The sequence below is a fragment of the Pyrus communis genome, chromosome 16 (genome assembly GCF_041283825.1).
Source record: "Pyrus communis isolate YQ-2024b chromosome 16, ASM4128382v1, whole genome shotgun sequence".
Taxonomy (NCBI): Eukaryota; Viridiplantae; Streptophyta; class Magnoliopsida; order Rosales; family Rosaceae; genus Pyrus; species Pyrus communis.
In genome coordinates, this window is record NC_142580.1 from 383,712 (window position 1) to 410,401 (window position 26,690).

The window sequence follows — 26,690 nt, forward strand, 5'->3', positions numbered from 1 at the left end:
ATGTATGTTAAGAAGCACTTGTATGTTTAATACAAATTTCAACATTTTTCATGATAAAAAGCACTCCACACATAAGCGTCTCAGCTATATCCAACTTTCATTCACAATTTCATTTCTTTTGATTGTGTGACTTGCACATTCCAATTTTTTAGAGTGTATTTAATTGGAATTTTGAGAGATTTTGATTTTAATTTTTACAACTTCAGACATTCAAACATATTTTTAAGGGCTTTATATAAATTCAATATAATTTTAAAGGAGATTATAAAGTGTTATTCGTATTCAATCGAGAATTAAGTTTAAATGATTTCATAGTGTATTTTAAACATTTCAAATATTACGTTTTCGTTGAGATTTTAAGAAATTTCAATCAAAATTTTTCATAAAATCTTAGAAATTAATAAATGGGTGATTTTGTATAAAATTAATAAAAAGGTACAATATCAACAATATTTATGTTAATTATAAATATGTAAATCATGTATTGTGATACTTAAATGCATTATTTATAAACTCGTATTAGACAGCTATGCTCTCAAAATATTATTACGCATGTAAATGAGGTAGGGGACTCATTAAGTGTGGCCATTTGGGGATTTGTTGAAATAAATGTGATACATGCAGGGGTTTTCATTTGGATTTATCCCCAAATTTTGGTAGATTATATTACTGGACATTTAGGATTAGGATGTCTCATTGCACTTTGTGCGATTTTTAATTTTTTACATTTAAATTCAAACACAATGTCTGTTTCCTCGTTCTGAATTGCAAGCAGTTGAACTCTATACTCTCTCATCTTGTCGTGTCTCTCTCCTGGCAAGCTCATCTACCAACTAATTAGTATGGACCGATTAAGCTGGGCTTCAGACTTGTCTTTCTTCTCTTAAGCCTAGCCAACCTAGCCCAAAATGATTCATTGATCAGCTAGGTTGACCCGCCATAACCAAATACCCGACTCGCGAGTCCATTTTCATTCGGCTGAATTCTAAGGCCATCTTTAACCGAAAGAGAGCCAAATATCTCCCTTTAGCCTATAGCCCTGCAATAAATTATATTTTAATGAACAGTACTAAATCATATTTTATATCATTTCCAACTGAGGGGGCTAAAGGGTCATAGGCCAAACATAATTTATTATTTTAATTGAATTAATATGGTTACTTAAATTAAACTACCATATTAAAATAAGATTTTTCGACATATATTTGAGTGTCACTTATCGCCAAATGAATAAGCCATCGGATTTCTTATCTTTATATAATCTCAATAATTTTTTGGATATGATTTCGAGTGATACGTGTCGCTAAAGTAAGTAACTTTCCATATTTCTTATCTTTATGTAATCTTAATAATTTTTCGAATAGGATTTCGAGTATCATGTGCCGAGATGTAATTGGCTGTGCAAATTTTAGATTGGATTCTTATCTACATGGCATTTCTTATATTCAGCTTCCAAGTTAATAAATTAGCTAAATATTGGGGTAGAATTCACACACCTCCAAACACCTTCACTTGTTTGAGAACTACCCTTGACACTATCTTCTGAGATCTCATCTATAAGCCTTGCAAAGAGCTTCATCTTCTTTTCGAATCCAAGCCCTTCCTTTTATTGCAGATGTGGCCAATTGAAAATTATTGACAAAATTAAAGGAAAGATTATTAGAAAAGGTAAGAGAATAGAATGTGAATAATTGAAATAAAATGAGGTAAGATAGTATGGAATGGTGAAAAGTATGTGAGAAATGGTGTAGAAATGGCTTAGGTACTTACAGATTTTTTTTTTTTTTTTCAAATTCGTCAAAAAAAAAAAAAATTCCAATAGTAACCTGACGGGGCTAGGCTATAAGGCTGGTGGGCTGGCTGCTCTTGGCCAGCCCTTTGGCCACATCTCCCATCTTTGATCAGGTGGGAACCTCGAGCCCTTTGATCTAACCCTCAGTTGAAGATGGTTTTTGTGTGAAAACGGATGTTTTTAGCCAATGGCGCTTTGGCGGGTGAACAAGAATATCAAATGGGATGTTCTTCTTGAATTGGAGAAAGGGCTTGAGATGCTATCTGAGGCCCAGCAGGCTTTTGAAGGACCACTTATAAAGAGTGGAATGCCTTTTGTTGCATTAACTCGAATATTTGTTAAGAATGAGTATCTGGAAGTCCTGACGGGTGTTTACTTTCTTGATCAATTAGCAACACTTGATAAAATCGAGGAGCTCAAGTTAGGAAACCAATATGTCAGCGACTACTGGTTCTTCTATAGGTATTCGAGCTGGGGATGAGATCAACTCTTTGATGAGATTGCTCAAGGAGCTTGGGACTTGAGTGATGATGGTACTAGGCATTTCAATTGGGCATCGGCTTGACAGTTTTTCGTATCAGACTGGATAGAGTTTTCGGAGTATCACATAAAGGAGCAAGCGCTGAAGGAGATTTTAGAGAGAATTAGGTCAGCACACAAAACAATTTGATGTGTGTATAACATGTTATGTGCAAAAGACTGTAAATATTAGAATTTTTAGTTCATATTGTCACTAATTGAACTAGAGGCTTGACTTACTTGGATGTAACATTCATGAGAATTTATTTAGATAGAAAACCATGAGAATTTAATTGGTCTTTCTGAAATTTTGGTTCATTTCGGATCAATACAAAGATTTTTTTGGTTGGTATGCCACCTCGATATTAATGGTTGCACTGAGAAAATCGCCCGATCATGTCATCTATAATCTCTCTCGCTAGAGCCGAGACTCCATGCATTTTGATTCGCTTAGAACTTAATCTTATCCGGTTTCTACTTGAAGTGAGAGTTACTTTAGTCAAGCAGTCATACCGAAATTTTCTTCATATTTGTGAGAGGGCTGCGAGTAAAATAGGTTTTATACCTTTCAATTTTTATTGACTCGTTTGATTATTTATTTTTCGTTTACCCTTCTCCCCGCATTTGCGTTATACATGACGTCGTTTGGCAAAGAAATTATAGATGGAGATGTCGGTGTTGAATCTCATTTGTCAAAGAAAGTGGGCCACACACTAAAAAGTGAAGAAAACTGCTCCAAAAAAAAGAAATGGAATCACTTTTCTGTCCGAATACTAGTCAACTAGATGTGAATCATGCGATCCTCTGTGTGTGCGCTATATAAATTGCAGATCTCTTGCACTGATAACCTGTACAATTGTTGAGAGAGAGAGAAAGAGAGATGAAAATGAGCAGCAAAGGAACCACAGTGCCGAAAGCATATCCGAGGAACGGTGGAGATGGCGCATACAGCTACACCAAGAACTCTTGTTTCCAGGTTCTTTCAGTTCTACCAACTCTTATAGTTATTCATGTTTACTTTTTATTTTATTTATAAACAATACGGTAATTTACGTTAAATTTGTATACATTACAGGATAGGGAATTTAAATTTGGGTATAGATAGAACACACTGCTCTAACCAATTAGCTTATCTGCATTGACGTTTTGAATTTCAATTCTCATGACATAGAATACATTTTGTTGACATAGTTAAACTACGTAATATGTTGTGCAGAGAGAGGCTGCAAATGTTGCAAAGTCTCTACTTGATGATGCAATAGCAGAGAAGCTTGATGTAGAAGACTTTTCTTGCAATCCAAGCAACGCATTTCGGATAGCATATTTGGGATGTTCAGTTGGACCAAACACTTTCTTTAGTGTCCAAGCAGTGAAACACAAGTACCAATCCTAGTGCATCTCCTCCCAAATGCCTGAATTCCAAGTATTCTTCATTGATCACGTAGCTAACGATTTCAACACCCTTTTCGCGTCTTTGCCTCCAGAAAGGCAGTACTTTGCAGCTCGTGTGCCGAGGTCTTTCCACGGCCAGTTATTCCCCGAGTCTTCACTCCATTTCGTGCATTCTTTGAATGCGGCTCACTGGCTCTCTAAGGTACCAGAGCAAGTGGTAGACAATAACTATCCGGCTTGGAACAAGGGGAAGATTTACTATACGACTTCGCTTGATGAAGTAGTTGATGGTTATGCAGCACAATTTGGTAAGGACATAGCTGCATTCTTGGAAGCTAGGGCCAAAGAGCTTATGGTAGGTGGAATGATGGTGATAATCATGCAAGCCATCCCAAATGGGACCTTTCCGTCTCGGATTCCAAATGGCATCATGTTTGATTTTATGGGCTCTACTCTCATGGAGATTGCCAAGGAAGTAAGTCAATTAGCAACTCTTATGTGTTCATTTAGAAAGATTTAACAGACGAGAATTAGGTCAATTGGTTATGGCAATGTGTCTGTCTCCTATAACACATCTAATTCCTCTATGTTTGTTTTGTAACACTCCACCTTGTCGAGACTGATTAGCAAATAAGAGGTGGACTCATTCAACATTCCAATATACAACACAACTCCAAAGGAGATGATGGAGCTGATCAAAAGAAATGGATGCTTCAGCATAGTGATAACGGAGTCGACAAGCCCATTGTTAAAAATCGGTCATCTAAACAACGGACAGAGACTCGCAATGCAGCTCAGAGCTGGGTTGGGGGAAAATTTTAAAACGCATTTTGGAAGTGAGATAACGGATCAGGTGTTTGATAGGGTTTATGAAAAAAAGTGAAGAACTTGTTCACCAAATAGAATCTTGTTGTAAGGAAGGAACTCAATTGTTTCTTGCTCTCAAACGCAAATGAAGCAACACAAATATTGTGCTAACACTTTTTGTGTGGTTAGTTATACTTTTGCTTTTGTTTCTCTCTAAATGTGGAATTTGTATTTTACTTTGTGCTTTATGAGTTTATGTTTTGTATATCTCTCTAAGAGCATTTCTAGTGTAGTAGTAAGGCCTTCCGGGGCAATATACAATTCAATCTCCTTAAATGAACAATAACTGCCTAAGTGCATTTTCACCCTTAAATTGAATAGCTCCGTCAATTCGTATTAAAATATTAGTATTTTTAAATTTATAAAATAAAAAATATAACTTTATTTTAAATATCGGATAATAATAAAATATTGGTTGAAAGTATTTGAAAATATTGAAATGTAGTGTAAAGTGGAGGAACATAGTTAGTTATTTATAGAAAAAAATTATAATATTTTATTATTTTTAATTTGTTTAATTATTTTTAATAAATTTTTAATAATTTGAATTGTGGCTAACGTCTTGCATCACATAGGCAAGGCACTAGGCCACACGATTATTCCCTGACTTCTTCATCGAGCTCGCCTTGAGTTTAATTGCCTGAGTAGGGTGAATTGTTTTGGGAGGGGCAAAAGTGGATTGGGTTGACTATCCCCAATATAATAAGCAACAGTGAAGTTGCTTTAATATGGAATTTGTATTTTACTTTATGCTTTAATTTTTTTAATAATTTGTTTTTGGTAACTTTTTAATAAATTTAAATTGTGGGTGACGTTTGCCTTGTGTCACATGGACAGGACGTTGGGTTAGGCGATTATTGTCTGACGTCTCCATCTGGCTAGCATTGAGCTTGCCCGAATGGGCTATAGTGTTTTGGGAGGGGCGAGAGTGGATTAGGTTGCCTATTCCCAAGGCAATAAGTAACGGTGAGGTTACTTTAATGTGAAATTTGTATTTTATTTTATGCTTTATGTTTATGTTTTGTTCCTTTTGAGGACCCAAAACAACTTTAAAAATATAAATGTGTTATCCACACACTCTTTTTTACTTCTCACCCACCCCTCGTTAATTTTTGTCATTTAATCTTCTTCAATTCATCCGATCCAAGGGTCAAAAACTGGAAGGGTGTGTGGATACTACACTCCTAAAAATAAAATGCTGAAACATACAAAAGTCACACAAACAATTTAAGAAAAATTAACAATTTGATTGACATTCTTGTACAATAAATGTAAAATTAAACTGACAAAAGTCGTACAAACAACATTTAAAAAATGACAATTTGATTGGCCTCAAGTAACTCATTCATGAGCGGGTGGAACTCAGCTTGACCTTAGAAACTAGCTTCTAAGGAAGTGGTGCCCAATAGCTCTAAAACAATTCTTCGTATCGTTTCAATTTTATTTGGATGCTCTAAAAGGGACATTCTTAGCCACTCTAGAATATGTTGATTTTCAGGGTAAGACAATTTGACAAAGAGAGAATCACCTTTTATAAATAACCCAAATGAGTTGGGTGGACATGATTTGGGCCCAACGATTGTCGCTGCCCAAGTTTCAAAATTAAAGCCCAAATTTCAAAATCTGACCCAAAAAGGAAACTTGGGAGTCCAAAGCGGGTGATTGGGGGGTGGGTACGGCTGTCCGGTCCGGAAATTGGATCCGGTCAAACGCGACAAGAAAATGATGACGAAATTTCCAGTTAAGTGTCCAGTTTCCTTCGATTTGGTACTGAACATTCTCCAATCAATCAATAAAATCTTGGTCGGTCTATGAAATGTGAAATGGTGGGGGAGCCCTTGAAATTGCAGAACTTGGATTCGATTCCGGTTCAGCTGCAATCACTTGACATTTTCATTCTCTGAATCCTCTGAAGCTGCTGCTCCAACGGCAATTCCAATCATGGCCGACATGCCCAAGGTCAAACTCTTCTCTCGTCTCCTGTCGCTTTCTGTTCTTTTCTTTTTTAATCTTGTAAATTTTCTTCTTCTATCGGGGACGGACGGTACTTTGTGCAAAACTTTAATCAGATTTTTTGGTAGGTAAATTCATCCATTTTTTTCTTTGTAGTTTAATCAGATAGTAATTGACCAAAATCCAATTGATTGGTCTGTTTCTGTTGCATTTTTCTGTGCCTGTTCTTCATATTTATTATTTTCCTCTTTTTCCAAAAGCTAAATGATAATCGGATGCTGGAACCTGGAAGCGCTTAAGCTTAATCTATCAGTTTATTTATTTTAACTTGCTTTTTAGCCAAAAGGGTCATGAGATTGTCATACCTCCTCAATTTGGTTATTGGAAGTAAATCATTTTGGTCTTTCCGTGAAAAATCCTTATTAAGCGGAGGGATTGGTTTGACAAAAATGTGGTTCACAATTCACATGACAATTTAATAAGGATATTTACATATTTTTTTACAGAATGACCAAAATGATTTACAGTGACAAACTCATGGACCACTTCTATCGATTTTCATGTTGGACAATTTTGGTTAAAAAGTCTAATAGCCTTTTAAATTTTGTTTTAGTTGTCTTTAGACTGAGTACAATAACAATTCCTTGCCTGATGATTTGGTAAATGTGCTTTTCTTATCCATTTGTTAAGTGTGCTTTTGCGTTTGAATGATTGACATTCATGTTACAAGAAATACGTTGTGCTAGATTATTCCGTTTTCCATAAAACGGAGAACCTAATAATGGATTGGTTGTCCGGCTGCAAATGTGTTGATGAAGAACTGGAACATGTATTACCTGATTTTAACATAACACCTGTGATGGATCTTACTGGTTGTGCAAGTTTTTCTTGTTGTCTTGGTTGCTTACTTGTGGGTTGCATCATGTAGGAGCATTTCATAGCCTTCATCAAGGAGGACTATGACGTCACGTGTTGGGGTTGTGGATTACACCTTCTTCTTCCATCAAATGCTCCAATTTTCAAGTGTGGTTGGTGTGGAGCTTTAACAAATCAAAATGCGGGGAAACGTGAATGCAAGTACTTTTGGTTGAGACGCTTGCGGGATCGCTGCTTTGTCGGTATCCTGTTCATGTTTATGCTATTTGTGATATGTACGTACTCGTTGCTCGTATAATTCTTTTTGGAATCTCTCTCCATTTTGCTTGCACATTTGTTGACATTCACCCCTCCCAAATAATTAGGTATCCTTAATTTCACTTTTCTATATTTTCTTCTGTATGAAAATTTAATTGATCCATCGGAAATGGTCAAAAGATTTCTATGAAAGAAGATTAAGAAAATTTACCTTAATTGCAAAATGTAAAACTGCAATGAGGGAGTTAATAGCTTCTTTTTGGGGATTCAGGAGCGTGTTACCAAATTTGCATTGTCTAGTATGTTCTACAGGTCGAGAAGATCGATTTTGCATATGCAAGAGCTCTTAAATCCCAAATTCTATGTATTTTGCTGTGTAGTATTTAAATTTGAAATAGGGCCAAACTACGTTGATGAGGTTTTTCTTTTATTTTTCATGTTGACATGTTTCCTTAAATTGCAGGTGGTGGAGTGTGGGCGGTATTCCCTGTTCTTTTCGGTATCAGCTATTTCCATGGAATTTTTCACTCCATCATTACCTTCATGTTATCTGTAGCCACTGTTTATACATTCAGTTCTGCTTCATTTGCATGTGCTGGAACACCTCCGTGCAGAGTGTGGGGAAGCTATCCAGCTGTGGGGAAAGGTGACCTCGATAATTATACCTTCTGTCACCAATGCTTAAAACCAAAGTCGCCTAGCACTCATCATTGCCGGTCCTGTGGAAAGTGTATATTGGACATGGATCATCACTGCCCATTTGTGAGTGTTGTCATCTTCTTCCCAATTCGAAAATGTGTTGGTCGTTTGTTTGACGGAATATCTTTCTGTCTATTGAATGCATTATCTTAATCACTTGACTCTAGGTATTAGTAAGAATTGGTAGATTTGGATTTGAGATCATAACACGCATACTAATAGCAATGTCACTGCATGATTTTGATGCAGATTGGGAATTGTGTTGGTGCAGCTAACCACCGACACTTCATTGCCTTACTCATATCAGTTGTCACCAGTACGTTCTATATTTCTATCATGGCTATCTATGTGTGTTATCATATCTGGCCATCCATAACCTACGAAGCCGAGGACCACTTGCATGCCCTTGACAGTTATTCAGCTATAACAGCTATCCGTGAGATTATATATGGCTTGCTAAGATCTGCTGTCCTTTTATCCCCTAGAGGGCTTCTTCTGTTATATCTGTTTGTTTCAAGTGTTTCGTTGGAGATAGGGTTGAGCATACTTCTGTGGCAGCAGCTGAGTTTTATTTACGAGGGAAAGACCTATTTGAGTCATTTAAGTTCAGAGGGAACTGATGAAGTTGGAGAGAAGGATTGCCAAAACCTCGTGCGTTTCTTTGCATTCCCGTATCCCTTGTCAAGATATCTTCCCCTCTGCTCTCGCTCAAGATTTTTGCCAAGTTTGCAAAAGAAGACGCATAGACACAAGAAGTAAAAGAAGTACTCTACTTTCCTTTTCCTTTTCTTTTAGTCAATTTTTTAGGAGGGGGGCTTGATTTTACTTTCATGGTAAGCAAGAGTTTGAAGGTTCGCGGGGTGTATACACTTGTGGTTTTATCGAGTCGTGGATAATCTGTATTATAAATTTAAATTAATTGAAGAAGGTGAAACAATTTTGTTTAATTTTATTCACTGTTAGATGTAGCTTACAGCAATGAGTTAGATAATGTTTTGGAAATGTAATTAGTGAGAAACCTTCAATAGACGTTGCCGGTCACATGTTTAAAAGTGGACTTCCCCACCTCTCGTTTAAAGGATAACATTTCAGTTGCTCGTCCTCTCCTCCTCCTCCTCCTCCTCTCTCTCTCTCTCTCTCTCTCTCTCTCTCTCTCTCTCTGTGTTATTCTCTCCGATGGCTACCTGTTCTTATCTCCTCAACCATGTCCAGATTAAAGGTACCAATTAAAACTGGTTTTCGTTTTTCCGATTTCAGAGTAGCTTTCTGTAAGATTTCATTATTTTGTTTTCTTGATTTCCAATTCGTTGTAGGATGGCCCTCCAGGATAAGGATATCCAAGCTTGGAAATCTCAGTCCTACCGTGAGTACCCCCGTTCTGTTTTTCCTTTGCAAATTTGAACTTTGCTAAATTTCTTGAAGCGAATAACTTCCGCGCACACCCATTTTCTCTTTATGCACGCTCATCGGCTCATGTTTTGTTGCAAATTTAATCCAAAGGCAAGAAGAGTGCTAAGGAGAAAAAGAGAAGTGTGCGGAAATCGCTTCCCCTCTAAAATTGGCTCTGTTCAAACTCTGTGCATATGATTTCAACAAACTCTCTTCAATCTTGTTAGGAAAGCTTCAAGACAAGAAATGAAAGGCAGCCAAAGCAAGGGCTCATAATTGCACAATGTTACTTCTGTATGGTCCAGGTCGGAGCTCCTTCTCCTACCACTCTATTGTCATTGAAGCCACCTGATGATATAGATGCGGTTTCAAACATTTTCCGCACCGGCGGCTCACCGACCACACCACATACCGTCTCAAATCTAACGCACAAGTTGGTGGTGGCAGATTTGGACCCTGCAACCGCAAGGCTAGCAATCGGGTTTCTGGGTCCTTTTTTTTCGCTGTTTTCGTTTCTGTTCATAATAAGGATAGTCATGTCCTGGTACCCAAAACTTCCGGTTGGGAAGTTCCCGTATGTGGTGGCTTATGCTCCCACAGAGCCGATTCTCATGGCAACCAGAAAGGTGATCCCGCCGTTAGGCGGTGTGGATGTAACGCCGGTGGTGTGGTTCGGATTGATTAGCTTCCTAAATGAAATATTAGTAGGTCCTCAAGGCCTCCTTGTCCTCCTCTCTCAACAGCTTAGCAGCTAATAATACATGCGAGATTAGTCTTGTGCGATATCTGGGAATTATAATTTTTTGTGGAAGAGTGAATAATCAACTTCATCGTTGCCCGCGTTTATGGTTTCTTATAGCTTCGCTATTATCTTCATTTCAGTACTTGAAAGAAAAGTTGTGGAAAATGTTAAGGATTGAGATCCTCTTCAGATCTCACACTTTAGAGTATGTGGACCAAACAATTCATTCAATTTAAACCTCGTGTTCCCAATTAACCCATCCTATTGACCTTCACATGTAATCTCTCTCTGACGCCAAGATTTCTCATGAACGCTGAGGGGACTCCGGAGAGGATCTCCATCCGAAAATGTCTACTCATGGACTCTCAGAAAATGTCGGAAATTCAGTATGTGAAAGAGAAGAAAAGTAGTCGAGAAGAGTGAGCTAATGCATTGCAGGCTTGCAGCAGAAGGTACATAATAAGTTTCTGATTATTATCTGGAATAAGCACTGTTGCTTTGAAAAGTCGAAGAGACAAACATAAACCTAAGAAACAAGTTTTACCCGACAGTAATACGACATTGACAAAATGGACCAAACTAATTAAGGACACAAACTGTCAAATTCTGAACCAGAATTTATGTTTTGATCCAGAGAGATGCGACCCAAAAGTTCATATATCCGAAGCGCGGTAACTTGAGCAAAGAAAACCATCAACACATAGCACCATTCAGATGTATCTGAGGAAGGCGGTTCTAGTCTAGATGTCTGCTGTAAGGAAGTTCGCTGACAATGATACCTGGAAAAGAGATGTTGAACGTTAGCCTGAGTGCCAGAGAGAGCAAGAGAGGGAGCAAGGGATTGATTTTGAATCCAAGAAAATACCTTCTCGCCGGGTTTGAATGGAGGAAGACCTTTAAAAGGACATGTAGCGCATCGAAAAGCATCCCCTAGTCCACACTGCAGATTGTAATTTTCAAAGCAAAGTAAACAAAACTGAACAGAGAAGTAAAAATACATTAAAAAGCAGATGGATGAGATACTAGAGGACATACACTGCCACATTGCGACTTGAAATTGCTCAAATCTACAGTGGAGCCCAACTTCTCTACTTTCTGCTCTTCTTCAGCTCTCCCACAAATGCAGTTTTTACAAGCTTTCCTTGTGCTTCCAACTTCGCAATCACTCGCTGCACAAGCACATTGTTCGGTACATGGTTAAAAGAACACAAAAATTACAGTTGGCCCCCAAAAGAATCTCACGAAGCCGACAAACAATGAAAACAATTCAAAAAAGCATCATTTTGGGCCATGATGTCTTACATAGCAGCTGGGGTTTCTTTAAGTCCTCTTCTGTTAGTAAACTATCCTCGTCAATGAGATCTGAATCATCATTGATCTGAATTTTTGGTAAAGCTTTTGTGGTCTTTTTTAAGGCAAAGGATGAACCAATCTTCCAAGAAGGCTTTTTAGCCTTGACCTACAAAAAAGAACAAAACTAAGGCTCGAATGACTAATTCACAAAGCATATCCCATGATAAATGAACATGATCCAAATTACAGATTTTATTAAAAGCATCCATCCACAAATAAAATTTATTGATACAGTTATAGTGAACCAAGATATTCTTTTCATTCTTGTGAAATTATGAAATGCTAGAGTAATCGGAAAAATCAGAGATAACAATGGACACGTTCATCGAATGCAATACTCATGTGCTACCCAAAAAAAAAAACAGAAGTACTCCAGTGCAAAAGCCTTGGGCAATTCAGACAATAGGGAGATTGGTGAGGTGGGTAGAAGAGATTCAATTAAACGCCTACAAGAAATTAAATGGAGAATATAGTGCTCGACTGGATTAAATGGCAGGAGAAACTTCACAAGTAGGATCCTATCTAGATCCTGATAATGGTCCATGTAGCAACTCCAAACAGTTGGTAGTAAGGCCGAAGTGAGTTGAATCGAGATTGTGTTATTGAATTAACATGCAAGGGGGAGAATTTAGATATCTATGCCAATGGATACTAGTAACACTGAAACTTACCCCAAAAGATAACTCAGATGGTAAACTTGATTTCACTTGAAGAGCTTTTGCTTCTAGAAAACCAGACAAAAGTAACTTGCGCTCAAGAACGGAGGTGGTCTGCAAGAGAACCCAAGTAAGATTTCTCATTCATGCCAAAACAAAATCTATAATGTCCCAATGTCAACATTAATGACCTTATCTGTTTCCCCTGTCGAAGCATCAGATATCTTGTAAATTAGGACTGTTCCACCAGGCTTCAAGACTCTTGAGATTTCCCCTAACAACTGCTCATTTGGAAATTCAATCGATCTACAAAGAGTAAACACAATGTCCACGGCGGAAGACCCCACCGGCAGCTGATCTGTCATGTCATATATCAAAACAAAATGAGATGAACACTATATTTTTGGCTACTGCGTAAACTGCGCACATGACAAACTGGTGAGAAATAAAAATAAATAGCTAATCCCAGACCGGTAGATCCAACATAAAAACTAAGCAATTGATCTTGGGATGCTATACAATACTGCCCATGGACAATAAACTAAGCAGAACTGATACAAAACGAAATATCAGACTCCCGGACATGAATCTTGTTCATAAGCAGCGATTTAATCAAGCAACAGTTGATAAAAAAAGTTTTGTAACCCATGGACACATATTGAATGGCATTGCGGGAGAATAGAGACACAACTACATTAAATCACAAAACTGAGTAAGAAACTTACTTGAAGAAGACAGAGTGACAATTTGAGGTTCACACTTTTCGGTCCCGAGCTCCCTTAATGCATCAAAAACTAGACTAACAGGTAGAACCCCATCATCTGTAAATGCCAGCACAGATCCCTGCAGAAATGAAGGTCAATAAATTTTAGTGGGTTACATCCTCTTTCCCACATGAAATTTGTCAGGCAATAAGAAAAAAGCTTAGTTCTTGAAATTTTTGAGGCTGAAGAACAAATAACAACAGCTGACACAAACACAAATAAAATTGATAAAAGGACAATTAATTGACAAATAATAACGTCAGGTTCTTCATTATTAAATTAAAAAAATAATATTATGCAATCAGATCCAAAAAGGTCGATTAAAATCTGCTTAAAAATACTCAATTTTTTCACCACATGAGTTAAAAGTATTCAACTTTCGTCTTCCATTTTTCCCTTTCAGTTTTCTGAGCAGCCAAACGGTTCGCAGGAAAAAATTCGCAGTAATTGAAAAATCGCTAACAATCGCATTGCAGTAAGATCTAAGCAAGCAATTGCAGAACAAGGAAACAAATTGAGAACTGAAAAAAAAAGAAAAGACCAGAGAAACTGACCATGGCGTCGAAGGAGGAACAGATCTTCAAGCCCTAAAAGAAAAAACGCAGCGTACCGGTTCTTCTACAGTCAGCCAACAATGTCCCGTGCTTGTACTGTATTTGTGCGCTGCCGACTTCCCTTTTCTCTCTTTTGCGTTCAGTAATGTGGTGGGCTGCGTGGGAAGAATAAGGGCAGTATTTAAAAGGAATACGTGGGTGATGGAGTATGACGGTCGCACACGACGTATGCCGTGTACACCGAAGCGTGGGGATCGTGAGCTGGCCACACTTGACCGCGCGTAGAGCTGTTGTCTCGACACGTGTTAAGGTCTATAGGGGAAATTTGAGCTTTTTTCTTGTTTATTTAATTTAATGGTCAACACACATTTTTATCTCTCAACTCTCTTCTAATTTCTGATCGTCAAATTAAATGAATACAATAAGATCAATGGATGAAAAGTAAAAGGGATCTATTTAATTTTGTTTTGATCTAGGGTTTCTTTCTTATTTTATGCATAGCATGTGGTGTACTTGTTACATGTAAATTTGATTTCGGCATTGTATAGTGTAAATGAAACAAAAACTGCATAGAAATGGATGAACTACCAAAATTTGCCTCTAGCATTTTCTCTGATAAATTAAATTATAACAAAATGTCATTATGACTGTATTTCAAATAAACCACACACCATTGATAAGTCAATAATGCGTAGATAAGTTAATAAGCCAATAATGTGTAGGGAAGTTTATTTTCTTCTCATGCACAAGTTTTATTTTCAGACATTAAATTGAATAAAACAAAAGAGAGCTAAAAATCAGAAATAAGAAAGTTACGACAAATAAAAAAAAAAGTACGGAAATGATTTTCCTATAAAAGAGGCTATGGCCTTGATTTGTTTATGGATCGTTCACGTAAGTGCAAAGCCAAGTTTGGCCAAATTAAAATCTGCAAAACTAGTTGAGTTTCCTTGTCCTTAAAAGTTGATCAGTACTACGTTTGATGAAATTCTTCATTTAAAAATGAAACGTCTTAGGTTCGAATCTCATAGACGACGAATTCAATACTAAATTAAGTTGCCCATTATGTAATTTAACCGAACTCTCCCTCTTCCAAATGTAAAAACATCGAGGTGCTTTAAAAAAAAAAAAAAATGTTGACCAGCACTCTATACCATAAAACTTACTACTGGTTTGGTACTAAGGTGCTTCTATAAAAAATAGGTATAAAAAAAAAGCTGAGTTCAAAACAATATTTGGTACACACTTAAAAACAACTTATTTTCACAATTTTGGATGAAAAAAAGCTGAAAACCTAAAATAGCAAAAATGAACTTATTCTCACAGCACGGCAAAAACAACTTTTTTACAGCAATACCAAACCAGAACGAAAAGAAGACGCAACATCATTAAAGTTAACGTGAGTCTCAAGTCAATAGAAACATCCCGCGAGTCTCAAGTCAATAAAAACACCCAAAGTCCCGTAATCCATACGAAAAACACTAGAACAACATCAGAGCTAAAACAGCATCACATGAAAGAAACTACTCAGATCAGACTGACTAGAAATCAAGGGAGAAAGGAAAAGCAACGAGTCCTAACAGAATCCGCAGCTAAAAAATCAAAATCAGTAGTCCACTGGCTCATCAACCTCGGCGATAGGAGTCTCAAGGATGGCTTGCTCAGCTTCCTGCACCTCCTTCTCGGTCTTCCTTCCCTTCTTGGACTTGTAGTACACACTCATGAATGTTCCCACAGCACCATACTTCCTCCTGCAGTTCTCGTAATGCCCTGCATCAAACATCCTCCAGAAGTTCTTCTCGTTCAGCTCGGACACAGCATACTGAGGCTGGAACCCATGATTCTCAATCAGCCAATTCTCCATCCGTCGAACTGCTTCTGCACCATCAAAAACCTCACCCCTCAGGACGGGGCCTGGTGCATAGTAGACACCAACATCTGTGTACATCTGAGAGTAATGCGTGTCTCCCTGCCTGCGGTGTTGCTCAAAGCCTGGTTCGGTGTATATCATTGTCTTGATGGGATTCTTGTACATTCTGTGAGGGCAGAGCCAGATGGGGTACACCTATAGAATCAACAAAACAGGATTAACAAAATGGATTAGGGAACATGATTAAAATCAAAATGGATTTTCAAGTTTAGGTAAAACAAGACATGTTTACCTCCATCTCATGGTGAACCCATTCTAAAGCATCCCCGACCTTGTAAAGAGGAACGAGCATGTCTTGAATGACGTGATTGTCGTGGTAGTAGTTTCTAATGGCTTCACCTTGAGTAGCCTTGAGCAGAGAAATCTTGGGTGGCATCATCCAGCCCAACAAAAATCTGAACCACCACTGATCAGCAAATGGAAGGATAAGCTTTCCCTCCCAATAAATACTCCGAGTGTGCCTGTGGTAGTAGTCCCTTGTCGGGATGTATTCTACAAACTCCCCTTTCTTCAGTGCTTTCTCGGCATGCTGATAGAACCAGGGTTTAAACCACCACCCAACTTCGTTAATCACATTCCCCTTCTTCTTTGCTTCTTCTTTTGAAGCATATCTACCTGTCATGCACACAGCTTCCGTTGGAGTATAAATCATGGTTTCAACAAAGTCTGGAACCTTTTCGGGGTTGTCCTGATCTCCATCTCTCGGAGCAAAAGAATCACTGTATGCCTGTGCAATCTCTTTCAGATTTCCCACCACGGGTTTGTATGTCAGCCTCATGTATTCCTTGATGGGTATCAGCTTGATCTCAGCCGAGACAAGAAGCCCCAATGTTCCCTGAGACCACGGAATAGCATAGAAAAGATCAGAGTACTCATTATCCCTGGTGGCTCTGACAACTTGGCCATCTGCAAGAACAATCTCATAGGCCACAACTGTATCAGAGAAAAGTCCATAGATGTGAGAGCTTCCTTCAATTCCATAGCCATTAATGAGACCACCAACAGTAAGATCATCAAACTCAGCAACCACGGCAAGGGCAAGATTCAATGGAACAGTTACCCTGGTTATCTGCCCCATGTTGACTAAGGGCTCAACTTTCGCAATCATTCTCTCTTGATCAATTTCAAGGACATTTCTGAATGCAGACAAATCAACCTCAAAATGACGAGCCCTCTTGTAGTCAACATTCCTCATTCCAACAGCTATCCATGGTTTTCGTGCTGTGCAAACAAGCCCATCCTTTGATGGGTTCCTGTCTTTGAGCCGTTTTACGACCTTCTGAACATTTTCATCATGTTCCTTTTGACGCCTCTTGTAGGACTTCATCTCAGATCTTATATCCCCGAGGTACGTGAGAAAGTACATAGTGAAGGAGATGGGGAGCACAACAAAGATAACAACAATCCATCGGAATTGAACAAGAAAGTCCACCACGGCCGTCTTCCTCTTTGGACGCAGTGGGGTTTGAAGATCCGACATCTTGGAAGTGGAGGCCTACTCTGTTGTACGAAAAATTTAATTGTTAGGTAACACAATTGGAATAAAAAGGTATATACTTCTATACCATATTACATGGGATTAGGCATTCTTTATACATTACACTATCTGTTACATACATGATAAACAGATCACCCTCACACTGATTGCAGCAAATGCAAAATTCTAATAACGTGACATGGCAATGTCAATGAAAGCTACAATACAATACAAAACAAACAAATAAAGGAGAAAGATAAGTGACAATTCAACTATAACTGATACATGAATGCAACAAAGATCTTGTCCATCTTCTACCCAAAAAGGAAATACAGATAAGCAAGGATTGGTACCAAAATTAGATTGATCCGCAAGTAATGTGCGCTACAAATTTATAATTCTCAAATTTTTCGGTCTTACCAGGCATCTAAACTTTCCTTTTTGAGATTACTATAACTATAGTTGGAAAATCGAGCGTGACAAGTAAAACCCTGATAAGGATATGCAATTAGAGTTCCAGAACAGATTTTGCTTCCACTTAGAAATTAGCTCAATTTGCATATGGTGAGCTGTCAGATTTACAAGTTACTAGAGTTCGCAAACACAAAATGCACAACAAATCTTTGTCTTGTCGAGTAATGCTATACTTATTATATTTTTAAACACAAAATGCACAACAAATCTTTGCCTTGTCGAGTAATGCTATACTTATTATATTTTTAAACACAAAATGCACAACAAATCTTTGCCTTGTCGAGTAATGCTATACTTATTATATTTTTCATACCACATTTGTACCACCTCTCTAATAGAGGTTGGCCCCCACCAACATATGTCGGTCTCATCTTTTTAAGAGAGGTGGTACAAATGTGGTATGAAAAATATGGTAAAAGTAACATTTTTGATGTCTAAATTGACAGTTACAACCTTAATGGCAATTAGTTATTGTAAACATACGTTGAAAAAACAAAGCACATGTTACATGCTTGCCAAGAAAATAGATTTTCAAAAACTAAATCTTAAATAATATCCAGATATAGTGGTACCACTTTCAAAGCTAGAACCTAATCCATAAACGCCCAAACCCAAACCTAAGACCTCCCACCTATAAGCGGAGAGAAATATCACTATACCGTAATCCTACCTTTAATATCAGCAAAGGCTTGAAGAAGAATTAGAGACTCTAAAATTCAAGATCTACTTCTCTTTACAAATATATATATATTTTTATTACAAGCGATACTACCAAAAATATTTTTTTATTATTAAGAGCGATGTTACTATTCTAAGCTAAAGGATACGCTAAAGGACAGGAAGGGAGCTACAGCACTAAGGACAATAAGGGAAGAGTGGGTGAGGGTTTAAACCCGAGGACGCTGCGCCTCAACACACTCTAACAAAGTCCAACAACACTCAATAGGAGACTTCAGAAAGACTCAAACCATACTCTGAAAGCTCCCTGTTCTCTCGTTTTCTCAGGAAACAAACAGATCTCAGCACAAAAACACACCCAACATTCAACCCCCAAACCAAAAAGAAAACAAATTCGAACAAAAAATAGCAAAATTTCAAACTCTAACGAACCGGCTAAAATCTAGCAGTAATCAAAACACAATGTTAAAGAGAGAGAGAGAGAGAGAGAGAGAGAGTACCTGGTGCTGAAGATGGCGAACTAATTGCAAGATAGGCCCGTAGAGGAACCGACTTTTAAGGGCAAGTCTGGAAGCGGCCAGAGTGAGTGATTGAGGGAGTGAGTGACAGAGGGACAGTGCGTGTCCGAGGCCCAATGCGTTTATTTATTTATTTTATAACTTTCTTAAAAAATTAATAAAAAAACGTAAAGAAAATAATAGCATCTCCGAAGATGTCAAATTTAAAATATTAAATTAATATTTGATGATTTATGTGACAATTTGACTTATTGTAAAACTTTTTTATCCAACTGATGTGTCAAATAATAATGTTATTTTAAAAAAAAATTATCATTTTGTGGAGTCTATTAATGTAGGCAACCAATCAAATTCTTAAAATACACAACCACATTTATTACATTTCCGTTAAATCTATTAAAAAAATATTAAATAGATTTGACAGCATAAGGCTTTACCTTCAATTGACTCAACGCCGAGTAAAAAATTAAAGGCTCACTTCGAGAAAGTTTATTGCCAATTTTTACTATTATATACTTATATAACAGCTTTGATATCTTTTTTGAAGATGTTCTAAAACAACGGGGCAAAAGATTGAAGAGCCCGAGACAGATCCAATCAGAAGGAAATCTCCACCAACCAAGCCAACAAGATTCGCTGGCTGTCACGTTTTGGACTCAGCCCACCACCATGTGCCACTTCCGGACTTTCCCATGCCGCGTGTCATGCCCCTCTATTTTAATATATTCTTTTTATTATTTTAATATGCTCAAAACAAGGATAATATGTCTAATGTTGTTATATCAAATCGATGGTTTTTTTTTTAAGTGTCTTTTTATTTATATTACGAATTTGATTTATGTATCTATATTTTAAGCATGTTGAAAAAAATCTCTTCTTATCACTGATTTACCATATGATACAATAGTTAATTTACTTTTTAAATACATAATAAATATTAATTACTTGTGTAATTTGATTGTAATGAAAATTTTATTTGTAAATCTGTATCGTGACAGATGTTATTAGAATATAAAAATTGATTATGCACTTCAAATTTATAAAACACAATAAGGAAAATTTGTTAATAAAATAAGAGATGCAAAATAACATTTTCTATATTGTTAATAATAAATCATGTTGTTATTCGATATTGCATGGCTATTTATTTGTTGTTGGTGAGTGAATAATATTAGTGGTAGTCTTTGCCCAAAAACTTGTTATACGTGAGTCATTAAAAAAAAAACAATATTTTGAGATATAAAAATAAAGGGCACTTTTTATGGAGAATCATCGTGTCCGTGAATCGCGATGATCATGATCATTTGACCTTTGTACAAAAGGTAGGTTAAAATGTAGACGATATCCTTTTCTTTTTATATGCAATGTTTTGGATCGTGATTCCATTTCTTAATCGTTTTGCATGCCTTTATATCAAATGATGCACACAACACTCGTGAGAGCTATATTCCCTTTTACATGCAACAAATCTTTTTTTCGTATTATATTCGATTTTTTTTTTAAGTATTATGTAGCACTAAATAATATGAATCGCTAAGATTGAATACAAAAATATCAAAACGGCTAAAACACTTGTGACAGCACACCCGCTACACTCTTCAACATCTTTCATACAATAGAGAAATTTCCGTTTCAAAATACACATCTTGCATTCTATAGCTATTAATGCAATGAGAAATCATGTTGCACTCTCTTTTTCGCCTCTGCACGCTAAAATGTGTAGAAATCGCTTCTCTAACACAATTTTGAATAACTTGGAAGATGGCCCATGTTAATATTGTGAATCCACTTCAATTATTTCAACCATTGAGATAGGCCCAAATCTAAAATACAAAGTATAGCTTGAAATATGAATCCATTTCCAATATTTCATCTTTGGGCTTTAGGCCCTTATACATTTCTAACATCAAATCAATGAGTAAATCATTAGTTGCTTCCAGTCCCCAAATCTAAATTACAGAACCTTTGAAACCTCCTTGTCTCAGAAGAGAAAGAAGAAAGGCTATATGAACAGTTAGTGAAGAGAAGATACCTGGTAACTATCACACTACCTAAGGAGGCCTCTTGCAAAGAAAATGAAAAATAAAAGCGAAAAATGCCGCCGATGGAATTTCCTCTGCAATAATCACAAATATACAAAGTGTAGAGTGGACGTTGGAAATGAATTCAGTTGGTAAGTCCGTCCATCTTTAAGTTACCGGAGAGTTATCCACCCTGCCATGGACAAGGGTAGTTCTTTGAGAAATCCAAACTCAAGTGATGGGCTACGCCGAAACAGTAAGCTGGATAACGAGCTATAATACACTCAAGGAGTAATGTGGAACCAGCGAAGAAGGATTTCCAGTATTACTTTATTATAGCTAGTTTTGAGATCTAGTTCTCAAGCTCCTTCGCATCTCAAGGATTGAAAATATTTGAGCCACCAATGTTGAGTGCAATTAGCACTGATATGCCAGCAAGTAATGAAAGCCAAAGTAAGGTGGATTCCATGGATACTCCTGCATTTCACGAGTTTGTTTTTAATCTTTTTGGTGGATGAGGAGATGACACCAGTCAAAAAATCAACAGTAAATCGCTAACTTACATAATGATGTAAGAGGTAACATAGAGATTAAATACCTTGAGAACCTTCCGAATTATTATTGGAATTTGAAGGCACAGATTCAGCATCACGTCCACGCCGCATTTTTGAAAATTTTGACCCTGTAATTGAGATATCATCCACAAGTTTGGCATTCCCTGTTTCGGATGCCACTATCCCTTGAAATTCTTCACTCACAATCAAAGCTGCTAGAACGTCCATGAAGGATTCTTTGTCTGCTTCATTTGCAGACTCTAGTTTATCCTTTTCAGAATCAGACAACTCATCATCTGAATCTGAAGCGTCGGTATCCATAGAAGCCACCTGAGTTTTGTCATCCTCTTCATCCTCAACATATGCTTTATATGTCAGTCGAAGTAGTATTTCACCAGCAGACTTCTTTTTAAAGAGGCCCCAACCTCCTTGCAGTACCACAATCCTGTCCGTCGGTACAGTGTCTTGAAGAGATCCCAGATCAACCTAGAAATGAATAAAGTATTAATGGAAAACTATTTACTTTGAAATTCTGAAAGTAGTATTAATGGGCCAATTTGCCTCCGAAGGCAGTGAATCCAACCATTAGCTGCTATATCATGCGGCACATGCGCAATTAGGTGGGAATAAACTTTTGGGATATTTTTGTCAAATCCATCTTCATCACCTTTTATCCCTTGTCTAATTTAAAATTTTTATGAAGAGGCGAAAAAGGAACATTTCTGCGGTCCTTAGAACTTTAGATGAGAAGAATCAAATAATGCAGCCATATCTCATTCTTGATATAACCCACTACCTCAAAATAGCTTTATGTTTTTAAACAAGTATTGGTTCTGAAAACACAAACATTACATGCATGCATCCCAATCACGTATGCTACGACCATGCCAATCCTGAAAACAAGTTCAGTATTTGAAAGGATTAGATCTTTTACCTCTCCTGTACCAATAGTTAAGTCTGCGAATCCAAGAGAATCGTTGACTTGGATGTATAATTTTTGTTTTCTAGGGTTGGCCACAAGTATATCAAAATCCTGCCAGCACAACATACAAACACATGATTCCAAATTTACATATACGAATTTTACAATATAGTAGATGAAGCAACACTAGAAGACGGTTCACCTGATTCCAGATCGGCTCACCAGGGGGTCCAATAACAGTAGTTTGACTGTTATTTTTACTGCGTATAGTTTGATCTCCCAGGCTTAGTGTAACATAGGGATCCGTTTTGCCTGAAAAATTAGATCAACAGGTTATTGAGTCTCTAAACGAAAATGGACAAGTGAATACTTATGATATTCATTTTATCAATAGCCAACGGCAGCTTAAAAAAAATGAAAACAAAACAAATGAAATTATTTCACATTAGAAGACATTCATTACCATAGAAAACATAGGAAAGCTTCCGAGCATCTACAAGGGTCACTGATAATTCTCCAACAAAATCCTTGTTTCCTTCTTGTATGTCCCCTGACTTGAAATCATTTCCAACTGGGCCAACTGCTTTTCCTTTCTGGAAATCCAAGACAATCTTTTTTGGGCGTACAAATAATCTGGGTAAATCCTCGGTGAGAAGTTTTGTCAAAAACCTACAAAATGCATTTAGGGATCCAAGTCAAAAAGCGAAAGAAACAAACAAGCATACAATCCAGAGTGAATACTATATTATCGATTTGTTGTCTACCATTAACTTTCGCCTAGACAAAAATTAACGATTGAGAGTGATGAGATTCACTTACATTGAGAGAACAGGAATTGCTGAATTTGCCCAATCCATGCAGAAATAGACGAGAGAAGAAGATAATTATCAGTATCTTCAACATAAAACGATTTAGCCTAAAAATATGCAATTAACATTAAATAAAACAACCTATCTTATCTGCCAAACATAGTGCTATAGTACCTTAGTACCTTAGTAAATAGAAACATGATTATGAATATATGACATACCCATCAAATTGAACAGGCGGAAAGGTGACAATTCAAATTTGATCTTGGGAAGTGAAACAAAAGCCCATTGAACGGCTCCCACCCAAGGCGATGTAGGTATTAGCCGTAACTTGACCCAAAGTTCCCCATCAATATCAAAATCCCGAACACCAACTGGCACGTAAATGGGAATAATGCTAAATTTTAGTGAGAGCATTAACAGCATACGAGCACCACCAGTATAACGTAGACCTATTTGGTACCTAGATGAAATAAAGGGATATAGAATCAGTGTAATGGAAAATTGAGCTAGCACAGCACAAATACGCACAAAGTATTTTGACCAAAAAAAACATGCAAATCAGTTTCATAAAGATCTACCCTGATGAAAAAATGGTAAGGATGTCAGATCAATTATCTCAACGTTTGCTTTGATCAAACTCATCGACTAAATTCATTGTTTTATATCATTTCGTAGCATCCAATATCAAATTACATCTTAGCGGCCCAACAAATATTAAGCTTTGTCAACTTACTAAAAACGATATTCAGCAACACATTGCATTAAGTTCGTCATTCGATTTCCACATAAACAATCAGTCTATCATGAACATTGAAGCAGAGACAATAAGCAACCCAATCAAACAAAACACAAGCATAATTGAATTGAAAATTTTAACTCACTGCAGATCATTAACGCGGCGGGACGTCCTCCGCTCGACATTCCTAACAGACAACGGCTCGTCCCCCAGCGAAAACTGCTTGATTTCAACTCTCTCAACATAGTCAGGCTTCTTCAAATCATCAATTACCGGCTGCAGCAACCCAATGAGCCAATTCTCAAGCCCGGATCGATAAACCTTCCACAGCTTCCCCAACACCATGTTCACCCACTCCACCGACTCCTTCCTCTGCAAATCCTTCTCCAGAAACAGCGAAAAGCTCGTGGGCACTTGCGGCCATGCCTCTCTGCGGCCATTGTCACCACCCAGCTTGCTCTTCTTCCTTGAATTCCACAATTTATCAAACGCGACGCCTACAAAGAAGAAGAACACAAACAACCCCCCAATGTTTCGGTTTATTGGAGGCGATGGAATGGGATGTATCACTCCCAGCTGAGTTCTGAGCTTATCCACGAAAGGGTCCTCCTGAAAGCTGGTGAAATTGTTCCCCATTTGAACCGGCGACTCTTCGGAAAACTCATCGGCTTCCAGTTCACCGGAGAAACGATTTATCACCAAGTTTTTCGCACCCTGTCTCGCTGAATTCGTTATGTTCATGGAGGAACCCGGAGCATCGGGGGGCGAAATCGCAAAGGAATTACAACCCCATTTTCTTCTGACGCTTTTTCGAGGAAAATTGACGATAAGCAGCTGCTTTCTTCTTCTTTTAGATGAAGGGAGGGACAGGAAGTTGTGGGTTTTTATTGGGCGGGCGAAATTTCCACATGGGCAGTGAGGAGGAAGAGGCCGCGGCTGCGAGAAATGGAAGCTCGCAGAAGCTGATTGCAAAATCATTAATTAGCGGCGGAGATAAACTCAGAGCACCTGATTGAGATGTGAATGTAGGAAATTGCATTGGTAAACATGGATTCCAGCACCGGCAATTCAATCCAAATTTCCAACGGACCAATTAGCAGCAAAAACTCAAAAGAAAAAAATGGCGAAAGGGAAATTCCTTAGCAGCAAAAGCGCAGTCGTGAGATCTTGGGGTGTTGCTGGTAATCTGTAGTGAATTGGCAAGAAGCTGAAACTTCCATGAAAGCTCAGAGACTACGAGGGGAAGACGGAGATGGAAAGAGAGAGAGAGTATTTGGTTTTGCTTCTTTGTTTCGTCGAGAAAGTATTTGCGTGTTAAAATTGAGGCAGGGAAGAGAAGGGAAGAGGGAACAAACCTCGTTTGAGATTCTGGAAATTCGCTTTGACATTAAAGGCCTCAAATATGTGTAAGACGTGGATATTCCCAACCCTCCTTTTCCTAATTTCCGTCTCCCTTCTCTTCTCCTTTTTATTTTCGTGGAAAATTAAATGCACGTGGGACGGAAGCCGACGCGGTTCCCCCGCTCATTTTCTTTTTCTTCCTGGTTTGGCGCCACTCATTTTTTATATTTTTGAGTAAAGATAAAGAGACTAATCTTTTAGTCAATTATATATGTGATTGTTACTAAACATGTTAATTATCATTTAAATAATAATTTCATTATCAACAATTACGTCATATAATTTATAAAATTTAGTTTAAATATATAGTTTTTCTAGTATTATTTTTTTATTTTTTTAACACACAATATTATTTATGTTAAGGAAAATGTGATGAGTTTAGCCGCACAATGAGTAAAAAATAATGTGGTTCCAACTCGCATTTGGCAAAAATCGAACCTATGACATATCACTTGCAAGTGAAGAGCAATACATCTAAATTGTAATACTAAGTAGTTTATGGTATTACTCTTTAATTATGGCTTTTTTTTGTTAGAATAATACGACAGTCCAACTCCAATTCGCTTATTATCTAATTGTACCATCTCTCAATAGAGGTGGAGCTCATGAACACGTGTGGGTCACATTTTTATTAGAAAGATTGTACAAATAGATCGTAAAAACATATCCATCATGGGGACACATCTACTTAGTCCACATGATGGATACGTTTTATCCAACCCATTGGCCACTTAACTCAAGGCCTAACTGGCCGAGAAAATCTCAAACTCGTCCTCATACCTAGCAAGATATGATGGAGGAATATGCTCAACAAGATGGATAAGAAATGATCATGCATAAGCAATGACGAGATAACCAATCTCAACAATAGTGACCCAATTATAGGTCAAAATATTTCATGTGGTTAAGAGATCTCCTTAAATATAATTCTTAGATGCATCTTTTATTAGACATCCAAAAATCAATTGTCTAAATGACTTGACCAACTTGATAACATGACTTAAATCAGCCAAACACATAAAGTCATAAGTGCCTTAACGAATCATCTCAAGTTATGACTTACCCCTATATAAGACCCTGACCTCGAGCTGTTAAATTGGAATTGTTGTATCCATTTTCATCTTACTAACCCTAAACCAATCACCTCGAAGCCATTGTCTCACACCACACTAGTATGACAAGGTCTAGCAAGTCTTTCTCTTTCTTAGTTGCATTTATTTATAAATTTGAATATTAATCTTTACTAATTAATGAAACCCTTTTTGTTAATCAAAAGATGATGAAAAGACAAAATTAGTCTTCTATCACAAAAAAAAAAAAAGGCAATAATGTAATTTTACAGATCCAAATTTT

The 26,690-nt window shown here is 37.3% G+C and overlaps 5 protein-coding genes and 1 pseudogene across 7 annotated transcripts; 3 read left to right on the forward strand and 3 right to left on the reverse strand.

Annotated features, from left to right (window-relative positions):
• Positions 1–3,197: 3,197 nt before the first annotated feature.
• LOC137730787 (loganic acid O-methyltransferase-like) lies at positions 3,198–4,659 on the forward strand (annotated as a pseudogene).
• A 1,658-nt stretch (positions 4,660–6,317) lies between these two features.
• Positions 6,318–9,303, forward strand: LOC137732025 (protein S-acyltransferase 11-like). Of its 2 annotated transcripts, none has more exons than XM_068471308.2 (4): positions 6,318–6,529; positions 7,452–7,674; positions 8,121–8,419; positions 8,606–9,303. In XM_068471308.2, the coding sequence occupies exons 1-4, from the start codon at positions 6,512–6,514 to the stop codon at positions 9,113–9,115; spliced, it is 1,050 nt and encodes a 349-aa protein (XP_068327409.2). In that variant the 5' UTR covers positions 6,318–6,511; the 3' UTR covers positions 9,116–9,303. The 2 variants fall into 2 exon arrangements, with proteins under 2 accessions (XP_068327409.2, XP_068327410.2); XM_068471309.2 differs by having other exon boundaries at positions 6,371–6,529; positions 7,452–7,641.
• Positions 9,304–9,430: 127 nt separating this feature from the next.
• Positions 9,431–10,588, forward strand: LOC137731077 (protein COFACTOR ASSEMBLY OF COMPLEX C SUBUNIT B CCB3, chloroplastic). Its single transcript, XM_068470150.2, has 3 exons — positions 9,431–9,575; positions 9,670–9,719; positions 9,973–10,588. Exons 1-3 carry the CDS (start codon positions 9,533–9,535, stop codon positions 10,498–10,500), a joined length of 621 nt encoding a protein of 206 aa, XP_068326251.2. The 5' UTR covers positions 9,431–9,532; the 3' UTR covers positions 10,501–10,588.
• Positions 10,589–10,894: 306 nt separating this feature from the next.
• LOC137731076 (anamorsin homolog) lies at positions 10,895–14,056 on the reverse strand. The gene is made up of 8 exons (XM_068470149.2): positions 13,815–14,056; positions 13,222–13,339; positions 12,688–12,854; positions 12,512–12,610; positions 11,790–11,946; positions 11,523–11,656; positions 11,353–11,427; positions 10,895–11,266 (listed from the first exon to the last, which is right to left on the reverse strand). Exons 1-8 carry the CDS (start codon positions 13,815–13,817, stop codon positions 11,228–11,230), a joined length of 792 nt encoding a protein of 263 aa, XP_068326250.2. The 5' UTR covers positions 13,818–14,056; the 3' UTR covers positions 10,895–11,227.
• A 1,127-nt stretch (positions 14,057–15,183) lies between these two features.
• Positions 15,184–19,014, reverse strand: LOC137731652 (delta(24)-sterol reductase). The gene is made up of 3 exons (XM_068470827.2): positions 18,874–19,014; positions 15,977–17,244; positions 15,184–15,879 (listed from the first exon to the last, which is right to left on the reverse strand). Exons 2-3 carry the CDS (start codon positions 17,222–17,224, stop codon positions 15,421–15,423), a joined length of 1,707 nt encoding a protein of 568 aa, XP_068326928.2. The 5' UTR covers positions 17,225–17,244; positions 18,874–19,014; the 3' UTR covers positions 15,184–15,420.
• A 1,715-nt stretch (positions 19,015–20,729) lies between these two features.
• On the reverse strand, positions 20,730–25,437 carry LOC137731180 (synaptotagmin-5). Of its 2 annotated transcripts, XM_068470285.2 has the most exons (9): positions 24,082–25,376; positions 23,419–23,660; positions 23,208–23,226; positions 22,852–23,057; positions 22,591–22,700; positions 22,401–22,499; positions 21,511–21,952; positions 21,242–21,389; positions 20,730–21,105 (listed from the first exon to the last, which is right to left on the reverse strand). In XM_068470285.2, the coding sequence occupies exons 1-8, from the start codon at positions 24,912–24,914 to the stop codon at positions 21,289–21,291; spliced, it is 2,052 nt and encodes a 683-aa protein (XP_068326386.1). In that variant the 5' UTR covers positions 24,915–25,376; the 3' UTR covers positions 20,730–21,105; positions 21,242–21,288. The 2 variants fall into 2 exon arrangements, with proteins under 2 accessions (XP_068326386.1, XP_068326385.1); XM_068470284.2 differs by having other exon boundaries at positions 20,730–21,389; positions 24,082–25,437.
• Positions 25,438–26,690: the final 1,253 nt, after the last annotated feature.

Bases quoted from the DNA above. Each gene is read 5' to 3' on its own strand.
- LOC137732025 (XM_068471308.2), top strand. The intron at 7,675-8,120 runs GTACGTACTCGT...CTTAAATTGCAG, and splicing joins GTTTATGCTATTTGTGATAT to GTGGTGGAGTGTGGGCGGTA. The intron at 8,420-8,605 runs GTGAGTGTTGTC...ATTTTGATGCAG, and splicing joins TGGATCATCACTGCCCATTT to ATTGGGAATTGTGTTGGTGC.
- LOC137731076 (XM_068470149.2), bottom strand. The intron at 11,657-11,789 runs GTAAGACATCAT...GTGCTTGTGCAG, and splicing joins AAAGAAACCCCAGCTGCTAT to CGAGTGATTGCGAAGTTGGA. The intron at 11,267-11,352 runs GTATTTTCTTGG...TCTCTTTTCCAG, and splicing joins CATTCAAACCCGGCGAGAAG to GTATCATTGTCAGCGAACTT.
- LOC137731652 (XM_068470827.2), bottom strand. From the start codon at position 17,224: ATGTCGGATCTTCAAACCCCACTGCGTCCAAAGAGGAAGACGGCCGTG. The intron at 15,880-15,976 runs GTAAACATGTCT...TTGATTCTATAG, and splicing joins GGGTTCACCATGAGATGGAG to GTGTACCCCATCTGGCTCTG.
- LOC137731180 (XM_068470284.2), bottom strand. From the start codon at position 24,914: ATGATTTTGCAATCAGCTTCTGCGAGCTTCCATTTCTCGCAGCCGCGG. The intron at 23,661-24,081 runs GTGAGTTAAAAT...TATTTCATCTAG, and splicing joins CGCCGCGTTAATGATCTGCA to GTACCAAATAGGTCTACGTT. The intron at 21,953-22,400 runs GTAAAAGATCTA...ATTCATTTCTAG, and splicing joins TAACTATTGGTACAGGAGAG to GTTGATCTGGGATCTCTTCA.
- LOC137731077 (XM_068470150.2), top strand. From the start codon at position 9,533: ATGGCTACCTGTTCTTATCTCCTCAACCATGTCCAGATTAAAG. The intron at 9,576-9,669 runs GTACCAATTAAA...AATTCGTTGTAG, and splicing joins CAACCATGTCCAGATTAAAG to GATGGCCCTCCAGGATAAGG. The intron at 9,720-9,972 runs GTGAGTACCCCC...CAATCTTGTTAG, and splicing joins TTGGAAATCTCAGTCCTACC to GAAAGCTTCAAGACAAGAAA.